The sequence below is a fragment of the Penaeus chinensis genome, chromosome 10 (genome assembly GCF_019202785.1).
Source record: "Penaeus chinensis breed Huanghai No. 1 chromosome 10, ASM1920278v2, whole genome shotgun sequence".
Classification (NCBI taxonomy): domain Eukaryota; kingdom Metazoa; phylum Arthropoda; class Malacostraca; order Decapoda; family Penaeidae; genus Penaeus; species Penaeus chinensis.
Window position 1 is genome coordinate 35,102,128 of NC_061828.1, and position 20,000 is coordinate 35,122,127.

General features: G+C 39.3%; 2 protein-coding genes across 6 annotated transcripts in view; one reads left to right on the top strand and one right to left on the bottom strand.

Annotated features, from left to right (window-relative positions):
* LOC125029406 (host cell factor 2-like) overlaps window positions 1-20,000 on the bottom strand; it is a 29,412-nt gene that overhangs the window by 8,457 nt on the left and 955 nt on the right. For 2 of the 3 annotated variants that reach the window (XM_047619249.1, XM_047619248.1), the window contains exons 2-13: window positions 14,229-14,355; window positions 12,298-12,480; window positions 11,722-11,924; window positions 7,596-7,790; window positions 5,609-5,754; window positions 5,116-5,253; window positions 3,164-3,356; window positions 2,692-3,011; window positions 2,445-2,573; window positions 2,015-2,230; window positions 353-529; window positions 1-214 (exon numbers count right to left, since the gene is read on the bottom strand). The exon at window positions 1-214 is cut by the window's left edge and continues 38 nt beyond it. In XM_047619249.1, coding sequence (XP_047475205.1) covers window positions 1-214; window positions 353-529; window positions 2,015-2,230; window positions 2,445-2,573; window positions 2,692-3,011; window positions 3,164-3,356; window positions 5,116-5,253; window positions 5,609-5,754; window positions 7,596-7,790; window positions 11,722-11,924; window positions 12,298-12,480; window positions 14,229-14,355 — 2,241 coding nt within the window. The remainder of the gene's footprint in view (window positions 215-352; window positions 530-2,014; window positions 2,231-2,444; window positions 2,574-2,691; window positions 3,012-3,163; window positions 3,357-5,115; window positions 5,254-5,608; window positions 5,755-7,595; window positions 7,791-11,721; window positions 11,925-12,297; window positions 12,481-14,228; window positions 14,356-20,000) is intronic. The other variant, XM_047619250.1, reaches the window with a different exon arrangement.
* Window positions 16,468-20,000, top strand: part of LOC125029407 (N-fatty-acyl-amino acid synthase/hydrolase PM20D1-like) — a 39,445-nt gene continuing 35,912 nt past the window's right edge. The window contains exon 1 of one of the 3 annotated variants that reach the window (XM_047619255.1): window positions 16,468-16,748. The gene's annotated coding sequence lies outside the window, so the exon portion shown is untranslated. Of the gene's footprint in view, window positions 16,749-18,705; window positions 18,932-19,161; window positions 19,294-20,000 lie in introns of those variants that run through there. The other 2 variants (XM_047619252.1, XM_047619253.1) reach the window with 2 other exon arrangements.

The window sequence follows — 20,000 nt, forward strand, 5'->3', positions numbered from 1 at the left end:
CAATAATCTGACCTGACCCAGTGTTGAGGAGAGTTGTGGTGCTAGGAGTGCCACTTTTGGCAGCTATGGTGACTGTCTTGGTGGTGGCACCAGCCTGTCCTGCCTGTCCAGCCACAGTAATAGTCATGGGCTTGGTGACAGCCTGTGTGGTTGTGGTGCCAGCCACACCACCAGATGATACCACAATCATCTTCACACCTCCACCAGCTGACACCTACAACACCATGTAAGTTTTAAACATTAATACTGTAGCAATTAACTAAGAACCTTACTTACACTGAATCTGAGTAATCTAGCGGCAATTCTCTTAAATATTAAGGACACTTGTTAGTATGACTGCAAAATACTATACCTGAGCAGGTTGGCCAGTGGCCATTGTAGTGGTTGTGCCTGTTTGTAGTGTTCTGATAGCTGATGCAGTGGTAACAACAATAATCTGAGAGGTCTGTGGTCGCACAACACTAGTTCCAGCAGCCCCTGGCTTTGTGATTACTATTGTCTGCTTTCCTCCTACAGTCGTGGTACCAAGCTTTAAATTCATAAATCAAAATTAGTATGTTACATTTTTCAAATTCATAAATTATTCCATTTCTGATACAAAACTTCAGGATAAACCATATTCATTTAATTCTGTACAGGAATGTAAAATATTTATTTTCTCCTGGAACCTGTATACTAATTGGCTACTGATCACAACTTTTTGCATGTTAAGAATACATCTTGCAAAAGCTACAACCTTCAACCACTTTTCAAAAAAGGATATAGTAAACCATCATCCCGTCTCAACTTTTTCTTCTACATTAATATCAAAACACTTTGTTAAATTCATCTTGTTACCCTTTGGTACTTGACCCATTGCTGCCAGGTGGCATGTACATACATGCCATGGCATGCCTGGACTATATTCCAGGTGGCATGTGCATATATGACATGGTGTGCCAGTACCATTTTCGGGGGGCATGTATGGTCATGTCTTGCACGCTATGATGACAACATGTACGCACATGCCATAGCATTCCTGGACACACCATGCTGTGCATACACAGCATGGTGTGCCAGTCCCATTTTCCGGGGGCATGTATGGTCATATCACGCACGCTATGGTGACAGCATGATCCCCCCAGCAGCAGGGCCCTTGTCACTATAAATACAACCCGGGAGAGAGGGCTTTTGTACAGGAAACCACCTGGTGGCACTGAGTTAAGAATTTGTATATTCAGTATATGCAGTCATGATGTTCCCAGGAACACTCATAATTTATTTATTCTATATCTGCTAGGTGATAGACCCACTATAATTATAATTTACAGTTATTTATGATAAAAACACTTATAATGATATATCATTTCATCTACTGATTAAATATATTATTTCCTAATCACCATTTGGTAGTCTCTAATATTTGACGGCAAACAGTATAAAATGATGACAAGTTAACAAAAACAAGAACAAACCCTACCCTAGTTTTTTGTCAATGCTGTTTGTTATACACTTAGTCCTTTGCCATTCCTCTTCTGAACTACAATGCTACCATCACTCTATACTCTATAGCAAGTAATGAAGTAACTTTTAACATAACACTTAAATACAAATGAATGCAACATGCACTTCAAATATATAAAACTGAGCTCATTCATTAATTATACATAGTAGGACTGTAGACTGTCATGTTTATGATGATATTCAATATTGGTTTACATTAAATCCATCTATCTTTAACAAATAAAGGTTAGAAGGTTGTCCTCATTTACTGGATCTCAAGAAAAATTAAGACAAGAAGCTTTAAGAAAGAAGTGAGAAACTTATCAGATGACTCATTTCAGTCATACAGGTATTTTCTAAAAACTCAAATTGAAGGGGGTGGGGGAAGATAGAAGAAGAAAAAAACTGTGCTCAAGGGTCTATAATTGAATTTTACATTATCTGATAACTATGTAAAGAACCCATTATCACTTAAGTGACTGTCCATGTGCAGACATGTAAAACCAAAACTATAAAAATAAAATAACATTACCTGTTGTTTAGCAATAACAATATTCTGTCCTTGTATGACAGTTTTCCCGGCAGTCTGTGTCCCACTTGGCAGGCTTAGGATCTGCCCAGGCTGTGTGGTTGATGTGGTCATGATGGGCTTGCCAGGACCTCCTGCCTGTGTTGTGACCAGCTTCACTATGGTTGCTCCCTGCCCACCTACACCAGCCTTACTCTGAACCAAATTCACTTTGGACATCTGTAAATAATAATAATAATAAAGTTTACAAAATCAACATATACAGATGGATGTAAGCAATAAATAAATATACATAAGGAAATGAATATGTATATGTCAAATCATATGGGAAAAAATCTAATGGATCTCTACCACTTCTGCTATCCATATGCTATGGTAGGAAAAAGGGGAACAAGATATTTTACAAACAAATCTTTGCTTCTGATTTACTTACAGGAGTCAGACCTTTACTTGTCTTGACCAGAGTTACAATTTGTGGTTGTGATCCAGGGACACCACTTTTTTGGAGTATAAACTGCTTGCCACTTTGCCCTGCGACTGTGGTACCCTGGGTGTTCAATACCTGTACGAAAAGATGATAATGTAATCTCATTAATGAATATGTTAAAGCTAGATTAATATACTACTTATAATAATTCATAGTGATCTTAACTTTTCCATGAATGCAAAGATATCCTTACTTGTCCCGATGGTGACACCAATCTCACAGTTTGGCCAGCTATAGTCGTTGCAACTTTCACACCTTGAGGCGTAACAAGTGTTGTTGGTTGTACAACTTTAACTGTTGTTGGAGAAGTTGTTGTTCCAGTACTGGTTGTAATTTTTTGTGTTGCTGCTGCAGCAGCTGCTAGTGCTGCAATGCCTGACATTCCACCTTGTGAAGTTGTAGTTGTTGTTGTTGGCAATCCACCACGTAGAATTTGTGTAGTCTGACCTCCAGTTCCTATTACTTTGATTTGTCCTGTTCCTGGGGCACGAACTCTAACAATATTTCCACCAGCTGTTGAATAGATACTATGCTCTTTTAAATATTCTAAACTTTCTTTCATCCTGATACACTTCTTCTTTCACTGGCTATACTATTCAAGATATGCCAGCAGAATACAATCACAGGTTCATCCTAACAATAATACAAGACATCGTAAAACTGACCTCTTATCGTCTGTGGTGTGGTTGGAGTTAAAGGTGTTACAGCTCCGGGTGTTGCTGGTCTCAAAACCGTTTGCGTGAGGGTGATGGGCTTGTTGGCTGGAGTCAAGGGTAAGCTGGTGGTGGCAGGAGTGCTGGTAGGCGTTGTTGGAGTTGGGACTGTTGAAGCTGGGGTTGGGATGTCATACTTCTGAATCTGCAAATAAAAATATCCAGTGTGACTAAAGGCAGCTGCTAAGTTAAAATTTCTTATCACGACTCATTCTACCCCCACACAATGAAGAAGAAGGAGAAAAAGTTAACCCTTAGATGACAGTATTAGAAATCTCTTGGTGTCACTGACTCTGGTGATTACTGGTAACCATCCTGTTTCTTCTGATGGTTGTACGTGTCAGCTAGCAGTAACATGGAAATTATCAAGACTACCTGACCTTATTTCTTGAATTTTTGGAAAGAAAAGACAATTATCTTTATTACCATTATTGTTGTTAACCCCTTCCTGACGGGTCACGTATATAGACGTGAAAACAAACCGCTCGAAATGTGGTGTGTGGCGTGCGCCGCAGTAGCATGCCAAAGCGCTCCGAAGCGTTTTTTTTTTTTTTTTTTTTTTTTTTTTTTTTTTTTTTTTAAGTTTAAGTTTTCTACACCCGTCCCCAAGGGGTTAATAATGTCAAAATACTAATAAAAAAAATCTTACTAATAATGACCACAGGAACTTTAACTTGTGGCTACCAGGGATGGCTTGCACACGTCATGCTCAGATTGAGCTTAATTTATTGATAGTCTCTGCATATACATGGCTGCACAAGTAAAAAGTCACCACTGAGCCAATCACTAGTACTACCTGTCTCACCAGTTTACCTTTTACTTTGGGAAAGTCATTATAATGATTAATGTGTCTATACTAATAATACCTGCATCAACATTAATAGCATTAGTAAAATTTCCTCTGCTGACTAAGCACGTGTGGAGCCATAAATGTGTGTAGAGATATTTCACAAAATAATACTACAGTGAATGCCACATTTCCTGATGACTTCTTATTTTTCATTTTCTACTGTTACTCTCATGGCTCCGAGTAAATTAACTTGTTGGAGCAAGGATAGCAAACACATGTCATGTCCCGTCTTTTTTGCCTCTCCCCTTTTTAATGATCTATTTCTCTAATTTATTTATTAATTTATTTACTAGTTGTCTTCATACATAGATGGCTCCCACAAGTGCTTGACTGTCATTGAGGGGTTAATCACCAGAAAGTCCATTACCTGTCTCATATGTTTATGCTTTCTCATAATTTTCTGAAACTCTCGTTTATTCTCTATTGCTATTCATATTGTTAATAACATTATACTAATCATAACAAAATTGATATTAATAACATCAGACGAAGAGGAAGACCACCCTAAAAACTCAATGAAAGGAAAAATCTGGAGAGGTTATAGATTTACTAATGGACTTTCTGGTGGGTGAGTACAATTTAAGTGCAAAGAAAAATCATAAACGAACACTGCTGTCAATGTCTGAAAACAGCTCACCTAATTGAAATATTGACCACAATGAAATGAACATGGAACTGGTGATTTTTTTCCCCCTTTTCTTTTTGGTGAATTTAAGCGACAAATAAATTGACCTAGCCCTATCAACAGGTATGGATATTAACCCAATGGCGTCGGGTATAGAAAATAAAAAAAAACTCTACGCTCTGGCGAACGGCTGGCAACGCGCCGACTCTGAGCGCGTGAATTCGGTACATCAAGCCGAATCATTGCCTCGGGGCGTTTTGGCGCGGCGCCGCTGCAGACAGCCGCACGCCTCATTTCGGGCGTATTGTTATGACGGCGATAGCCGTGACCCGTCGCCATTGGGTTAATCCCATTTTAATGCTAATATGATTTCATTTGTTTAGACATTAAACGAACAAGCAGATTCAACATGTTTAGAAAAGAAAATACCTGAAGCAGGTAAGCATCTGCACAAGGTGTGGCACCCCAGCACACTTCTAGGGTAGTAGTGGATGCTCTAACAAGCTGGACTCTACCTGGTGATCCAGGTACACTTGTCTCCAGGTACCATAAGTCTTTGCAGCAGACCTGAAAAATTACCAAAACCTTATTAGAAAGTAAAGTAAAACTTACAAACACATAATAATGAGGCTGTGGGAAAACTAAGGAGTTTAGTCAAGTGTAATGAAAATTATGCATTAATATGACAGCAGCAACAAATCAAACTTAACTATTTCTTGAGTGGTCAAACCAGGTGTCACACATCAATTTATGATATTTATTTCTGCAAAGAAAAAGCATGAGGAAAGTCCAATTACTGTTTCCGTTTTTAGCGTTTCCTCTCTTACTACTTTAATAATGCTGGAATTGCTCCTTTCCTTGCTCTTACATTTTCATGAACTTGTCATATCCTACAGCAATCCAATTCCAGCATTCAACCTACTTGATTATTCCAAGCTTTCCTGTATCCATCTCTGCCAGACCACACAAACAGTCTTGAATGTATCCCCACAGAACAGTGTCCTGCCCGAGCACGAGGCATCTGGTCCTCAAACTTCTCCATCATGGCATTTTCCCAAGCCATGTTTTCTGGAAGGGGAAGAGAAGAATAAACATAAAACAAAACTGTACTGCTGATGTGATATCTTACACTTTTACTGACGGTACTGAGCACTATTTTGTCACACCACAAAACCTCTTTGACTTCTACTTGGCAATGCTAAAATATATGGTTCACTTGCGTATGACAGTAGTACTCCTGTTTAAAAAATATAAAGTTCAGATAAAGCAATCATGATGGAATACTGTTCCCTGAAAGTTACTTTAATGACATATGGTAGTGAAGCAGTCCATCTTTTCTGGTAAATGTCAGGTAGGCCCCAAAGGTAAATTAATAACATTATCTCACATGTTTCAGAATACCTGAACAAAAGTACTATGGTTGTAGTATCAATTAGCCTATAGAAACATTCTAGAAATTATGGAAAGGCATGACCATTAACCCATTCCTTAACCAAAATCTAGAAGCAGGTAATGCTTGAAAATGTATATACCACAACATTCTTGCAACAACTGTATATTATTGCATAATGATTTAATACAACCCTAAATAACTTAGTAAGGTTGTTTTTGAGCACCTTGTTATGGTTGGCATTAGTAAACAACCAAATAAGTTTGGCATCATCATTCTATGGTTTCACCAATGGCATGCTGGTTTGTATGATGCAGTTTGTATGGGGAGGGATTATAAATTTTGGTGACTTCTGGCATTCATACATCTTGGGTTGTCCGAGAACCAAAAGAAAGAGTAGGCTGTGAAAAGGGGAGAGGGAGTGGGTGTGTATCTTCCAATCTATCTCTATACGTGAGTGAGTGAGTGAACGAGAGAGAGAAATGAGTTAGATAGATAGATAGAGGAGAGAGAGAGAGGAAAGAGAGAAAGAGGGAGGAAAAAAAAAAAAGAGAGCGAGAGAGAGAGAGAGAGAGAGAGGAAAATACAAAATCTGGATTTAAACCTTTATTATTAACCCAATGGCGCCGGGTATAGCAAATTAAAAAAAACTCTACGCTCTGGCGAACGGCGGCAGCGCGCCGACTCTGGGGCGCGTGATATCGGTCCATCAAGCCGAATCATTGCCTCGGGGCGTTTTGGCGCGAGAGAGAGAGAGAGAGAGAGAGAGAGAGGAGAGAGAAATACAAAATCTGGATTTAAACCTTTATTATTAAAGAGGGGAGGAGGGGAGGGAGAGTGAGAGGGAGAGAGGAAGAGAGAAGAAGAGGGGGTTGAGAGAGAGAGAGAGAGAGAGAGAGAGAGAGAGAGAGAGAGAGAGAGAGAGAGAGAGAGCACAAAATGCTATATCTGGATTTAAACCTTTATTATCAGGTTGATCTCTTCCCACTTTATATATACAAAATTACAGAGAGAGGAGAGAGAAAGAGAGAGCAAGAGAGAGAAAGAGAGAAGAGAGAGAGAGGAGAGAGAGAGAGAGAGAGAGAGAGAGAGAGAGAGAGAGAGAGAGAGAGAGAGAGAGAGGGGGGGGGGGGGGGGGAGAGGGGGGAGAGGGAGGAGAGGGAGGAGAGGGAGGAGAGGGAGAGGGAGGAGAGGGAGGAGAGGGAGGAGAGGGAGAGAGAATTATTTTTTGACAAGGTGGATGTCTACCCATCCCCTTTGATGACGAGTTTTTTCCTTACCATGTGTTTTGTGGTCCTCATTATCTTTATCATTATTATAATACCAAATAATAATAATAAATAAAAAAAATCTGTTCAGTATGGCACAGCAACAAATAGTTTACATGGTGGGGAACAAGCTGGTAAGGAGCGGGTTAACAATCTTATTTGTGCTAATGCTTTACATGTGAATGACATCATCACAGTGAGTACATTTCTATTATATATATATAAAAAGAAGAAGTGAACTTTCATATTACCAAGGTTGAGACATGCTAAAGTGTTTGTGCATTTCCACTCAGACTTCTCATTGTTGGGTCCCTTCAACTCCTCCAGAACAAGTGGAACCCATCCTCCAAAGACAAACATTTTGTTTCCCAAAAGAGTGGCTGAATGCAGAGATCTTGGAAGAGGATGAACACCACTTACTGTTGGCCTTTCCCAGGTCATGGTATCTGCAAGAAAATGATAAATTAGTGTAAACATTTTTCTTTAACCTGTATCTGCCGGGACACGCCCATAGCCGTCACAACAAACCGACTCATCATGATGGGTATGGCTATAGGCATTGTGACGCGCTAGAGTGAGTGGAGCAGAAAGTTCCGCTGCATGCAGTGGACTCCTGGGCCAAATGGCAGGATGGTTGCCAGAAGTCACTAGAGTCAGTGACACAGATTTCTGATACAGTTATTGAGAGGTTAAGCAACTTTGTTACATAGGAAACGGCCTTTTTTTCTTGCCTTTTAAAATATAAATCTTCTATTATAAAAATACAATAAATTAAAATAAATTAAAATGTAAAAGCAGTTATATAATGTCTTTCAATATCAAAAATATCTTATCAATGGTATGATTCTTGGATTGTAAAAAAAAAAAAATGTTGATGAAATTGCCTTGCATATTCTAGAAGCATATCACTGTATGAATGTATGAATGCTATATTACACCCAATATGGGGATCTTGATTTTAGAACGTATTAGTAAGAATATCTACACCTAATGTCTATGCAATGTTAGAAGAAGAGGAAGAAGAAGAAGAGGAAGGAGAAGACCTACAAAGAAGACCAAGAACAAAAACCATACACTGTCTAGACCCAAAATTGTCAGTTAAGAAATACGAGTACATACAGTTGGTAGTATCACTATACTTCAGATCTAAGAAGAGTCAGTTTTCTGGGAGATACTTTATTTCTCTTAATCTATAACTTTTTGCTGGTTAATTAATAATTTGTATTTGCAGTCCCTTGGCTTAATGCTTTTTAGATGGTTATTATTAATTTCATGAAGTATCATTGGCTTTATGTAAGAAATATGATATCGCAAAATTTATTGAAGACTTGGATGGCATAATATACTTGTCACATTCTTGTAATTTCAGTGTATTGTGTTTATAAACAAGGAGTCAAATATTAGCCCTAAATATTACACCTGTTTACCTTTTTCGATAAGAAGAAAATAAAGTATTTCAAGTGTACAGTACATTAACCCCTTGATGACGGGTATAGAAAACTAAAAAAAAACTACGCTCTGGTGATCAATGGCATTGCACCGACTTTGAGGGAGTTCGGTACATCAAGCCGAATCACTTTGGAGTGCTTTGGCACGCCGCGGCAGCGTATAGCCGCACGCCACATTTTGAGCGGTTTGTTTTCACGTCTATAGACGTGACCCATTGGGAAGGGGTTAATCCACAACCAATGGGTTAAGAAAACATTAGAATTTACATTTCACAAGCAAAGGAAATATACTATCATCAAGAGGTATAAAAAATAATCATCAATCACTGACTATTCAAAATATGCTTTCTAAGAGTTCTCAAAACACTCATAGCAAATTCTATATTGTTTGACCTATGTCAAAGTTGAGAAAGTTAACCGTATGTGCTAGGATGTCATGACATACATGCCATATCCACTGTGATTTTAATTAATTGATTCTGTTACTCACAGATAGATTCACTTAGGCAATGAGGAATCAATTACTAGTTCTACTTATCTCACCCATTTACTCTTTTCTGATTTTCCAATTAATTTCTTCTTTTATCTATCTTCTTTGCCATTGGTATTTTAACACCTAAAACCCAGATAACATAACCATTGAGTCATGAAAAAATTTGGCTTCAGACAGGGTGACGTGAACATGCCTTTGTCGGAAAACATGACTGAAGGCCGGGGTGACAGGAACTTGCCGTCATGAGAATTTTGGCTGAAGGCTGGGGTGACTGGAATGACTAACCACAAGTGTCCAAAGCTGCTCTTGGAAGGTGATCAGACTCAGCAGGCATTTAGGAAGGGGCTTTTGCATTATCTATTGATAAATGACTGTGGAATTTACCATCCATGAGCCATGACTGGAAGAGCACAAGTTCCGGGGAGGACAAGGTTTCCATGCTCATGATCCTATTCCTGCCCACTGTCACCGGTGGTGCAGGTTGTATTACAGAAAATTGAATGTTGTGAAAAAATATGGACATTGAAAAAGAGAATGGTCTTACACCGCATATGAGTGTTTGTGTGCACCTGGCCTACAAGCCACACACCTAACAGAGTGGATGCTCTAGTAAGTCTAATGTCTGTATTTTGGGCCATGAGATGGTAGGGAAGCATCTGGATCCAATGGGTTAAACCAATGTCACCAGGAAAATATAGTCTTCACTGTAGAATTGTTCTACAAAATTTTTCTACACATAGCTGGCTCCACAAGTGCTTAGCCACTAAGGTGTCAGGAAATCAAGGGAAAAGGTAAACAGGACAGATAGGTAGTACTAGTAATTGGCTCACTTGGAACTAGTTATATATGGAGCCATCTGTGTAAAGACAATTAACACCTTGGTGACAGGTGTAGAAAACTTATATAAAAAAAAAAAAAAAAAAAAAAAAAAAAAAAAAAAAAAAAAAAAAAAAAAACTCTACACTCTGGCAATCTAGGGCAACACGCCGACTTTGAGTGCGGGAGTTTGGTACATCAGCCGCACACCACATTTCGAGTGGTTTGTTATGACGTGACCCGTCAGGGAGGGGTTAACCGGAAAAATGTAGTTTATGGTAATATGGTTTGGTAAGATGTCTCTGCAAGTGCTCATCCACCACTTTTTTGGTAAATTGATTTTTTTTTTTTTTCAACTAATGTCATATTGAATAATAATTAAAATGTTATTGAAATTACTAACAATATAAGTAAAAAGATAATATTTCCTTAAATCAAAGAAAAGTATGAACAGGTGAGATATGTAAAACCAGTAACTGAATTATTGGTGACTAAGTACTTATGGAGCCATCTAAGTGTAGACAATTAACCCACTGGATCCAAGGACATGACTGCCAAGTCATAAAAAAAAAAAAAAAAAAAGGCTGAGAGCCAGGTGACAGGTATGTGCAGCCATAAAAAAAATTTGGCTGTGGGCTGTTATGAAAAATTCAGCTGAGGGCCAGGGTGATGGGAATAACTTGTCAAAGATACACAAAGACCTTAGAGTATGATTAAACTCAGTGGGGATTTAGGAAGGGGCTCTTGCATTGCTTACACCAATAAACAAGGGTAAAATATACCCTTTGTGAGCCATCGCTGGAAGTGCACTAGCTCCAGGGAAGACAAAGATGAAAAAATGCCACAAATAATACCATATTACTTATTGCTATTATTACTGCACAGAGGTGTAAACTACCAATAGTGTGAATATGGAGTATGACCAAGGAAAACAGTTTATTGCAAACTTTGCATAACAAATGACAAGTATAGACCTGGGAGGGGGGGCTGCAGCTGCTGCTTATGCAGAAAAAGACATAATATTGCAAAGAGGAAGCAATGAATCATGTTTTTACATGGGCTGGGCCTATGCTACACACCTGGGAGAGTCACCACTCAGGTAATCCTATTACCTGGATTTTGGTCAAGGTGCAGACCTGGATCCAATAAACTGAACTCACAATGGGAATGGCATGTCCATGCATGCCATCCCGGGTGATACTGGATTAATAAATTAAACTCTCAATGGTCATGCTATGTATGTACATGCCATCCCTAGTGCCAGTGGGTTAATACCATGATAATCATAATGTTGTTAATAATAATAATAATAATAATGATTTCAATTGGAAGAAAAAAAAAGAAGAAAAAAAGAAGGAAATCCTGAATATTCAAGTAACTGGGAAAAGGGTGAAGTTCAGTTGTGCTACAAACTAACTCCTTGTGAAGTAATTTTTGCGTGACAAATTCAGGAGGACATTCCATATACCAGCATACAAACAGTTAAAAACAAGATATTACTGTCTGAATTTTTACGGTTTCAGACCTATGACATCATAAATTTCTTTTGTTTTAATTGCAGTCTCTTCAAAAAACAGAAAAAATGGTAAATTGAACTACATAGAAAATACGATAACTTACTAACGTCAAGGATCCACAAATCTCCCAATCTGGTGCCACTCATTCCTCCATATATAACTAATTTGGGTTTGTCTTTGCTCATGTAAGCCACTCCTGTGTGGGATTCTCTGGGAGGAGGTGGCACTCCATATGTGTCTGGGATATCCCATGCCATTACACTTGAGTTTGGACGCAGTTCCAATGTGTAGAGATCATTTAGGTACCTGTAATGATTTTTTTTTTTAAGAAATATTTTTCAAACCTTAATGTCTAATGTTCAAAAGGAAAACTTATCAGTAAATAATACAAATTATAAACTTCATCTTTAACTAGTGACCATTAGAGGAAATGCTGCTAAATCTGTATTAATAAATAACTTCTTGCTAACCCCTACTTGTACATGACCTTAAAATGTTTATGCATTAGGAAAACAAATCTTTATGGTAATGCTGTCTCCAGATTTTAGCTATCAAATTTATATACAATTTCCTATATAAAGTTATATGCTTGAATTTAATGTATAAACAAATGTAAACAATGTAAAGTAGAAAGTATTTTGATGACCTTTTGACATCTTAATCAAATGGAAATACTTACTTTGGGATATTATTTTTAGGGTCCTCACTATCATTTGCCAACCCTCCAAAAAGGTAGACTTTGTTGTTGATAATGGTGAAGGAATGACCAAGGCGCGGACATGGAGGTGGCCCATTGCGAGGTGGCCTGGGTTTAACACGTTTCCACTCCCATCTTGAAGCTTGGAGCTCATAGAGTTCATTGCTAAGAACAAAGTAAAAGTTTTCATACTAAAATGGACCTCTAATTTCCAGAATTGCAACAAACTGGAAAACCACACATACTAATTCCAGCGACTTAATCACAATTCATCAATTTCAAATATATAGAAATATCACAGTTCATAAGAGCTTTTAATAAATACATACATATATGTACAACACATGTTAAACAAACACACACATGCATTTATAATATATACGTACAGGAGGTCCTCATTATTGATTGTTATTATAGACCAGTAAACTATGACAAACAATGATTTGATAAATAGCAATAGACAATATCCCAAAGAAATACACTATAAAAGGGGATAATGTAGACTGAGACAGTGAAATCTAGTGTTTTTCTCAGTATAAGAGTTTATTTTCATATTCTCCAAATGATGCTTCAATGAGTAATACTTACAATATCATTTAACCCAATGCCGCTGGGGAAAGTGAACAAAAAATGGGGAAATGCTGTGCTTATTTTCTATATTTTTTTTTGTGAAATGTCTGCCCATAGATGGCTCTGCTAGTGCTTAGCCACAAAGGAGTCAATTAGTAGACCTTGTGACCATACGTGATTTGAATTGGCGGGAAAAACGTATTTTTTACTAGTGCTATGAATATCGATGGTGTTAGTTTTATTATAAACATTATAAGTATTATAACTTTTTTTAAATATTAGTAACAGCAAAATAAGATAACGTAAAATATTTCGTAAATCAATGAAAAGGGTGGACGGCCAAGACGGGCAGTACTCCTAACTGGCTCATTGGTGGCTTAGTACAAGTACTGCCATCTATGTGTAAAAACAATCAAACAAGTACTAACAGTGGGCATAGCACATGTCTACCCGTCGTACCCGTCGGCAAGGGGTTAAGAAAAGTTAATACAACAGAGGAATACCAACATTGGATGTTATGAAAATGGTGTAATATTGAGCAAAACATGAGTCCAAGTGGTGGCTACTGGTGTGTGGCAGAAGCAACAAGAAAGAGGGAGGGGCTATGCACAGGAAAATGTGAGAGGAATATAACCTTTTACATCATCCATCTCATCTCCATTTTCAAGCAGGTTTCTTGTGAAGGGACGAGGAATGGTTTAAATTGATGGGAAAGGACTGCCATGCATTCCATGTTTGATATGGGGGAGGGGGGGAAAGAAAGAAAGAAAGAAAGAAAAAAAAGAGGGATTGGATGTCTTTTTTCTAAATTCCTGAGTGTGTACATATACTGGGATACAGTTACCAGTTGGTCTATGATATCCCAGAATGTTCTGTGATACTGTATTTCTAATTTCTTTTGGCTAAACAAACAAATTCCATGACCATTTTATGTATGTTCCTCCCCTTGTAGATGCATTATCTATTGGGGAAGTGGAAAGGGTCTGTAAATTACACATGTCAATTTTTTGTACATTTTCCACCGAAATTTGCAGCAAAAGGTTTAGAATATTTCAATGTCTATTTCCCCCCAAAAATCAAACATGGCAAGTTCCCATGAGTACCAACTACTCTTTTGTCCCCTTTATCATGTCTCATTTTCCCTGTTTTATCTTGTGTCAACACGTGTTGACACTTAGAACAAAGAATAATGGGGATCTCCTGTATCATATATATACACACACACACACACATACACACAATTCAAGAGAATGAAATGAAATCTTAAAACATCTCCACCAATGCCATTTATTCAGATACTAATGTAATGTTCTCAGTTGCAGAACCTGCAAATGGTAACCTACCTGTATTTGCCATACTCAACCATTCCCCCAAAGACAAGGATGCGTGTGCCATCTACCACAAAACCATAAGCAGCACATCCTGGGGGAACATCTCCTTTCACCGGGGGAACAAACCACTGATTGGTGGCTGAAAAAAAAACAAAAAAGAGAATTATTATGAGACTATATACTTTTATTCTCCCAAAGAGAAAGGATATCAGAATATCAAAGCTGGTTAAAAATGCTCATCTGGAATGTGGTCTTTGATGCCAAATAAGAGGAACATGGTGCTGAAAGGAATGACAATGCACATACACGAGCAAAAACCACTAAAATTCTATGCCATAAAGGATGCCCAATTCCTTGCTCCAAAGGCTCCCAATAATTTTTTCCAAAGAGATATCTCTTACTATTAAACTATGTATGTATATATCTATGTATGTATATACATGTATATTGATATATATGTATATATATACATAAATATCTCTATACATGTATATACATACACACACACACACACACACACATATATATGTTATATATATATATATATATATATATATATATATATACACACACACACACACACACATGTACATATGCATATAAATGCATATACGTATATTTATGTATGAATATATAAACACTCATACACACACAAATATATATATATAAATCCACACACACACACACACACACATATATATATATATATATGTATATATAAATATATAAATACACACATATACAGATAATTACACATACATTTCAGTCACATCCACATATTACAAACATATACATATATATATATATATACATGTACATACATACATACATACATACATATATATATATATATATATACATATATATATATATATATATATAATATATATATATATATATATATATTATATATATAATATATAAACAAGGAACAGCGAAGAGAAGGTTTTCATTTTAGTTCATCGAAGAAATCCCAGCCGGAGCTAAAATTTCAGCCATGGATACATAATGTTGCAATATAATCTCTATTCTTCTCACGGGGGACTCAACCATGTAAGCAAATATTTATGATTTTCCATAGAAACTCGAAATGTACCTGAACATATGAGAAAAACCTCCTGCCGTTTCAATGATCAGAAAAGACGTATATTTCGGTGGTTCAATTTGGCAATACCTCCTAAAAAACGTAAGACACTCATCTAATTACAACGTTGTTTTTCCCTTTATTAACCAAAAAATATTCAGTCTATTCTCTGCAAATAAAGGCAAAAAATAAAAACGCTGTTTCTTCATACATTTCAAGCGTTTGTATTTGTGAGCGAGTTGTTGCAGTGGCATGGCAAAGCTTGCGAGTCAATACTTGCAAAAGGCTATTTGTCATTTTATTTAATTCCCTATCATTTCTATAAAGCCAAACTCCATCATCATCCACTCAGACCGACTTATAAAATTGTTCATAAAGCCTTCTGAAGAATGCTTCTGACATATTCCTAAAAGTGGCGACTATCATTTGAAAAAGAGAAAAAGAACTGGTATCATAAAATTCTCTGGAGTTGTGGCACCAGTGCAGACGGGCGGACAGCGGCTGTTCCGTCCCGCTCACCTCCTCCCCACCAACTACTTCCCGACTCGGGGCCTCGTACATGTTGCCACGTCTCGATACCTAATCCTCACAGAGTTGTACACGGCGATCATTAGTCGTTTTTTTAGGTAACGTGAACTACGTCGTCCTCCTGTAATATGACGTCGTCGACCACCCAACTGGAATCCAACTTTTAACGACCTCGGATTACCCTCCCTTAGGAATATAAATCTACAAACTGTGGAGCAATATTTACAAATCTGCATTGCCAAGGGAGACAACAAAAGGCAAACAAGAGAAAAAAGAAAGTAAAAAACAAAAACAAAACAGGAAAATAAAATTGCATCAAACGCTTTGACAATCTTGTGCATGGCCTGAAAGACACGGGGGCGAGAGAGAGAGAGAGAGAGAGAGAGAGAGAGAGAGAGAGAGAGAGAGAGAGAGAGAGAGAGAGAGAGAGAGAGAGAGAGAGAGAGAGAGACAGGGGAGGTTAGCTACATGCATTCAACTCAAGCTAGCAGCATCAAGTAAGTCAAGGTCAACCAGCTCGGAGACCATTTCTTAAATAGCACCCACCCGGTCGACCCACACGGACTATGCGAACAGAACTCGGAAAGTCAAAGAAGACGGCGGCCGCAGTTGGTACATGAGCCGAGACTGCGTGAACGATAACGATAACTACCGGTCTATTACCTCCCGTTGGATTCCCCCCCCCTTTCCCTCTCCTCCTCGTACTCCTCGAATACAAAAAGACAAATGCACAAAAAACGGAAACATTTAATCGCTGGATACAAATTAGTCGATGATACAGGAGTAATTTCGTGTGGCCATCGTATTCATCAAAAGCCAGTCGGTGCCAAATCCCGGGGAAGCTGACCGAAAGTGCCTGAGGCAGCACAGAGCAAGTGTGCTCCGACAGCCGTGCGAGGTGTATGCCTGAGTGTGTGCAGGTGTGTTAATGAATTAAGCCAAGTGCGCGTCGTGCCGGAGCATGTGAAAAGGGGAGAGCGGAAGGGGGCGGAATGGGTGGGTCCGTATGGGTGCGGATTTTGCCGTGATGGGTGCACTCGGATCGCTCGCGGAAAGGAGAAAATGATAGCCAGAAGGGAAAATGCACCGGAACATACATAGAGGAACGAAACGGAAGTCGGTAAAAGAAAATGTAATAACGAAATGTCTATCGATAAACCGTAAAGAAAATAGATCAGGAAACTCGCACATGCACGCGCGCACTCGCATGCACATGCACACACACACACACACACACAAAGGACGAGAGAAAAAGAAAGAGAAAGAGAAAAAGAGAGAGAGAGTATGTTATGATACTGAAACTGTGGACACGTTTTGCCGCGTTCTTAATGTGCGCACGTACTGCAAATACAATCTATTCCAGGCCGCCCAGGCCGATGTGCGTCAGACAACCTAGCATCCTCGGAACACTAGCGTCCAGGCAGCGTTATCCGGACCCAGGACAGCATTTAGGCAAGGTGGGGACGTAGGGCAGGAAGTCCCACACTCCGCCCTCACCTGCACCTGCACGCTGTCATCATGGATATGATTGTGACACCGTAATCACGTAAACCCTTGAGGAGTATTTTTTAACTGCTCCTCTAAATACTGTAAATATGCACGAGATTGCATTCAACTTGACAAATCAAATAAAAAAATAATGCAATAAAAATCGAAATGCCAATCGAACCCAAATAAGTATGCAAGACAACCGCCACAACATTCCCAAGTTCGACCCCCTCGCAAAAGTTTAGCAGCTACTACCGAAATTCAGATCCCGACTTCATCGTTCCCGTGTCCCGGAACGATCCGCGGGCGTATTTCGAGACACGAAATTTGGCAACGCACACCCACAGGCGCTGTTCCGCTCCCCCCTCGCTCCAGCGGCTGTTCCCTTCGCCGCCCCTCCTCCCAAGCGAGGAAAGCGCGGGAAACTGGGACGCCCCTTCGCGCCAACCGATTGCCAGCCGACCCTGCAAGGACTGCCAACCGTGCCACTGACATTCAACAAACATTTATTGCAAGACGCTATTTAATTCTGAAACTCCTTGAACACAGTTTGGCGACCAGTGACTGCGTGAGAGTCGCTGGTGTCATCGCTTCGTATAACTGTGATATCAACACTATGGTTACACATACACTTGTATGTTGTGTGCGCGCGCGTTCATGTATGAATATATAGATATGCATATATACACTACACTCTCACTGCCCGTCTCTCCTCAAACAAACATTAGCACGCGCGCGTAATGTCTACTACAACAAATGATATTTTTATGTGCGAGCAAAATATATGAAAACTTGTATACTTGTTATCTTTTGATTCGAAACCTGCCAGGTTTGCACAGACATTAGGTCAACACATGGATACACACACATGTATGTTTGTATGTACATGTACATTGTAAGATATATACATACATACGCACACACACACACACACACACACATATATATATATATATATATATATATATATATATACATGTAGGTACATTATATATATATATATATATATATATATATATATATATATATATGAGATATATATAGAGAGATAGAGATAGAGAGGGAAAGGTAGGGAGAGGGTACACACACACACACACACACACACACACACACACACACACACACACAAATATATATATATAGATATACAGACAGAGAGGAGAGAGGAGAGAGTGAGGGATGGGGAGAGTGAGGGAGGGAGAGTGAGGGATGGGGAGAGGGAGGGAGGGAGGGAGGGAGGGAGGGAGGGAGGGAGGGAGGGAGGGAGGGAGGGAGGGAGGGAGGGGAGGGAGGGAGGGAGGGGAGAGAGAGGGAGGGAGGGAGGGGGAGGGAGAGGGAATAGGAATTCCACAAAAAAGAGGTGTACCCACAGCAGTCAAAATCTGATCTCATAACGATGCCATCTTCACTGCAGGAGAAAGCAGGGAAGACTGGGTACGCAAGCAAGTAAAGCCCAGGTTAATTGCGAAGCCTAATATAGCCACTTCTGCCTGCGTGTCCTTGGCTCGTGGGCAAGCAGAGCGGGGAACCCCTCGGGGTACTCGGCTTCCCTTCGCAGTGTTCCATTAACCCTTGTACTTCCTCCTGCTCATGCTCACTCTCATGTCACGGCCAGGTAGGTCATGTCAGCTTGGGGGTCGCGACCTTTCAGCCTACCGTTCATGTACACATCTCATTTGGAAATCTAGGTGATTGTTTCATCACAGTTCATCTAGCGCCTGGGGCCAAATTGGGGTTCTCAAATTATAAATCTCGCATGGAAACTCCTCTTCAATAGACATGACATAATCAGAATCAAGCCCAGGGGGTAAGGCAAAACAGTTCGGATTATACCTACTGTCCAATGCCCACTTGCCCAGTGAGACAGCTAAGTCATGGTTACCAACCTCAAGACACGCCCCTCCCCCTACCCTCCACACACATCCTCCGTAGCAAGGACACGGGCCACTTGCAGGACTCCGTAATAACAAATTGAAAGTATGTCTACGTATGTCATAGCAACTAACAATGGGCTTCACATTACTTCCATTTTAGGTTAAATAACACGCTCTCTCTTTTTCACAACATACAGAGCACCTATCCAGAATCTGGTGGGGCATTTTATTAGGTTCCACAATAATACAATACCAATTCTTTACCTGGGCTATACGCAACTCGATTCATTTTCACAATTATAAATGAATGCTTAGTCAACTAATTTTCTTCAACATTCCCTTTCATCAAACACAATTTGAACACTGGAACGGGTTATCAGTATGTCGTATCAGTAGTTGTAAAAATACTCAAGAGTACACCCACAAAACCTTTCGCTTGGTATGGTACCTTAACCATGTTTAAGAAAGTATTATGACTCTATACTCAAATATCTAAAGCTGAATAGAATGTGACTCTATAAGATCTGATCCACTCTCAGAACCACATAGTTACAATGATTAGTTTACTGCATATCGTATCAAATGTTTCCACAGCCTTCCTAGACTTACAACTTTGGCCAAGAGTATTTCTGAGTAAATCTACACCCTCACCCCAGAGGATCGAAAGACGTCCCGTAACTCTCCCAAGACGTATCATTTATTAGTTCCCACGAATTTTTGTATCGGAGCTTTCATTCCTTCACTTCGTAACGCAGCGGTGGCCATGGCGGGGGAGGGAGGAAGGGGGAGGGGCGCGAGTCGGAGCGGTTG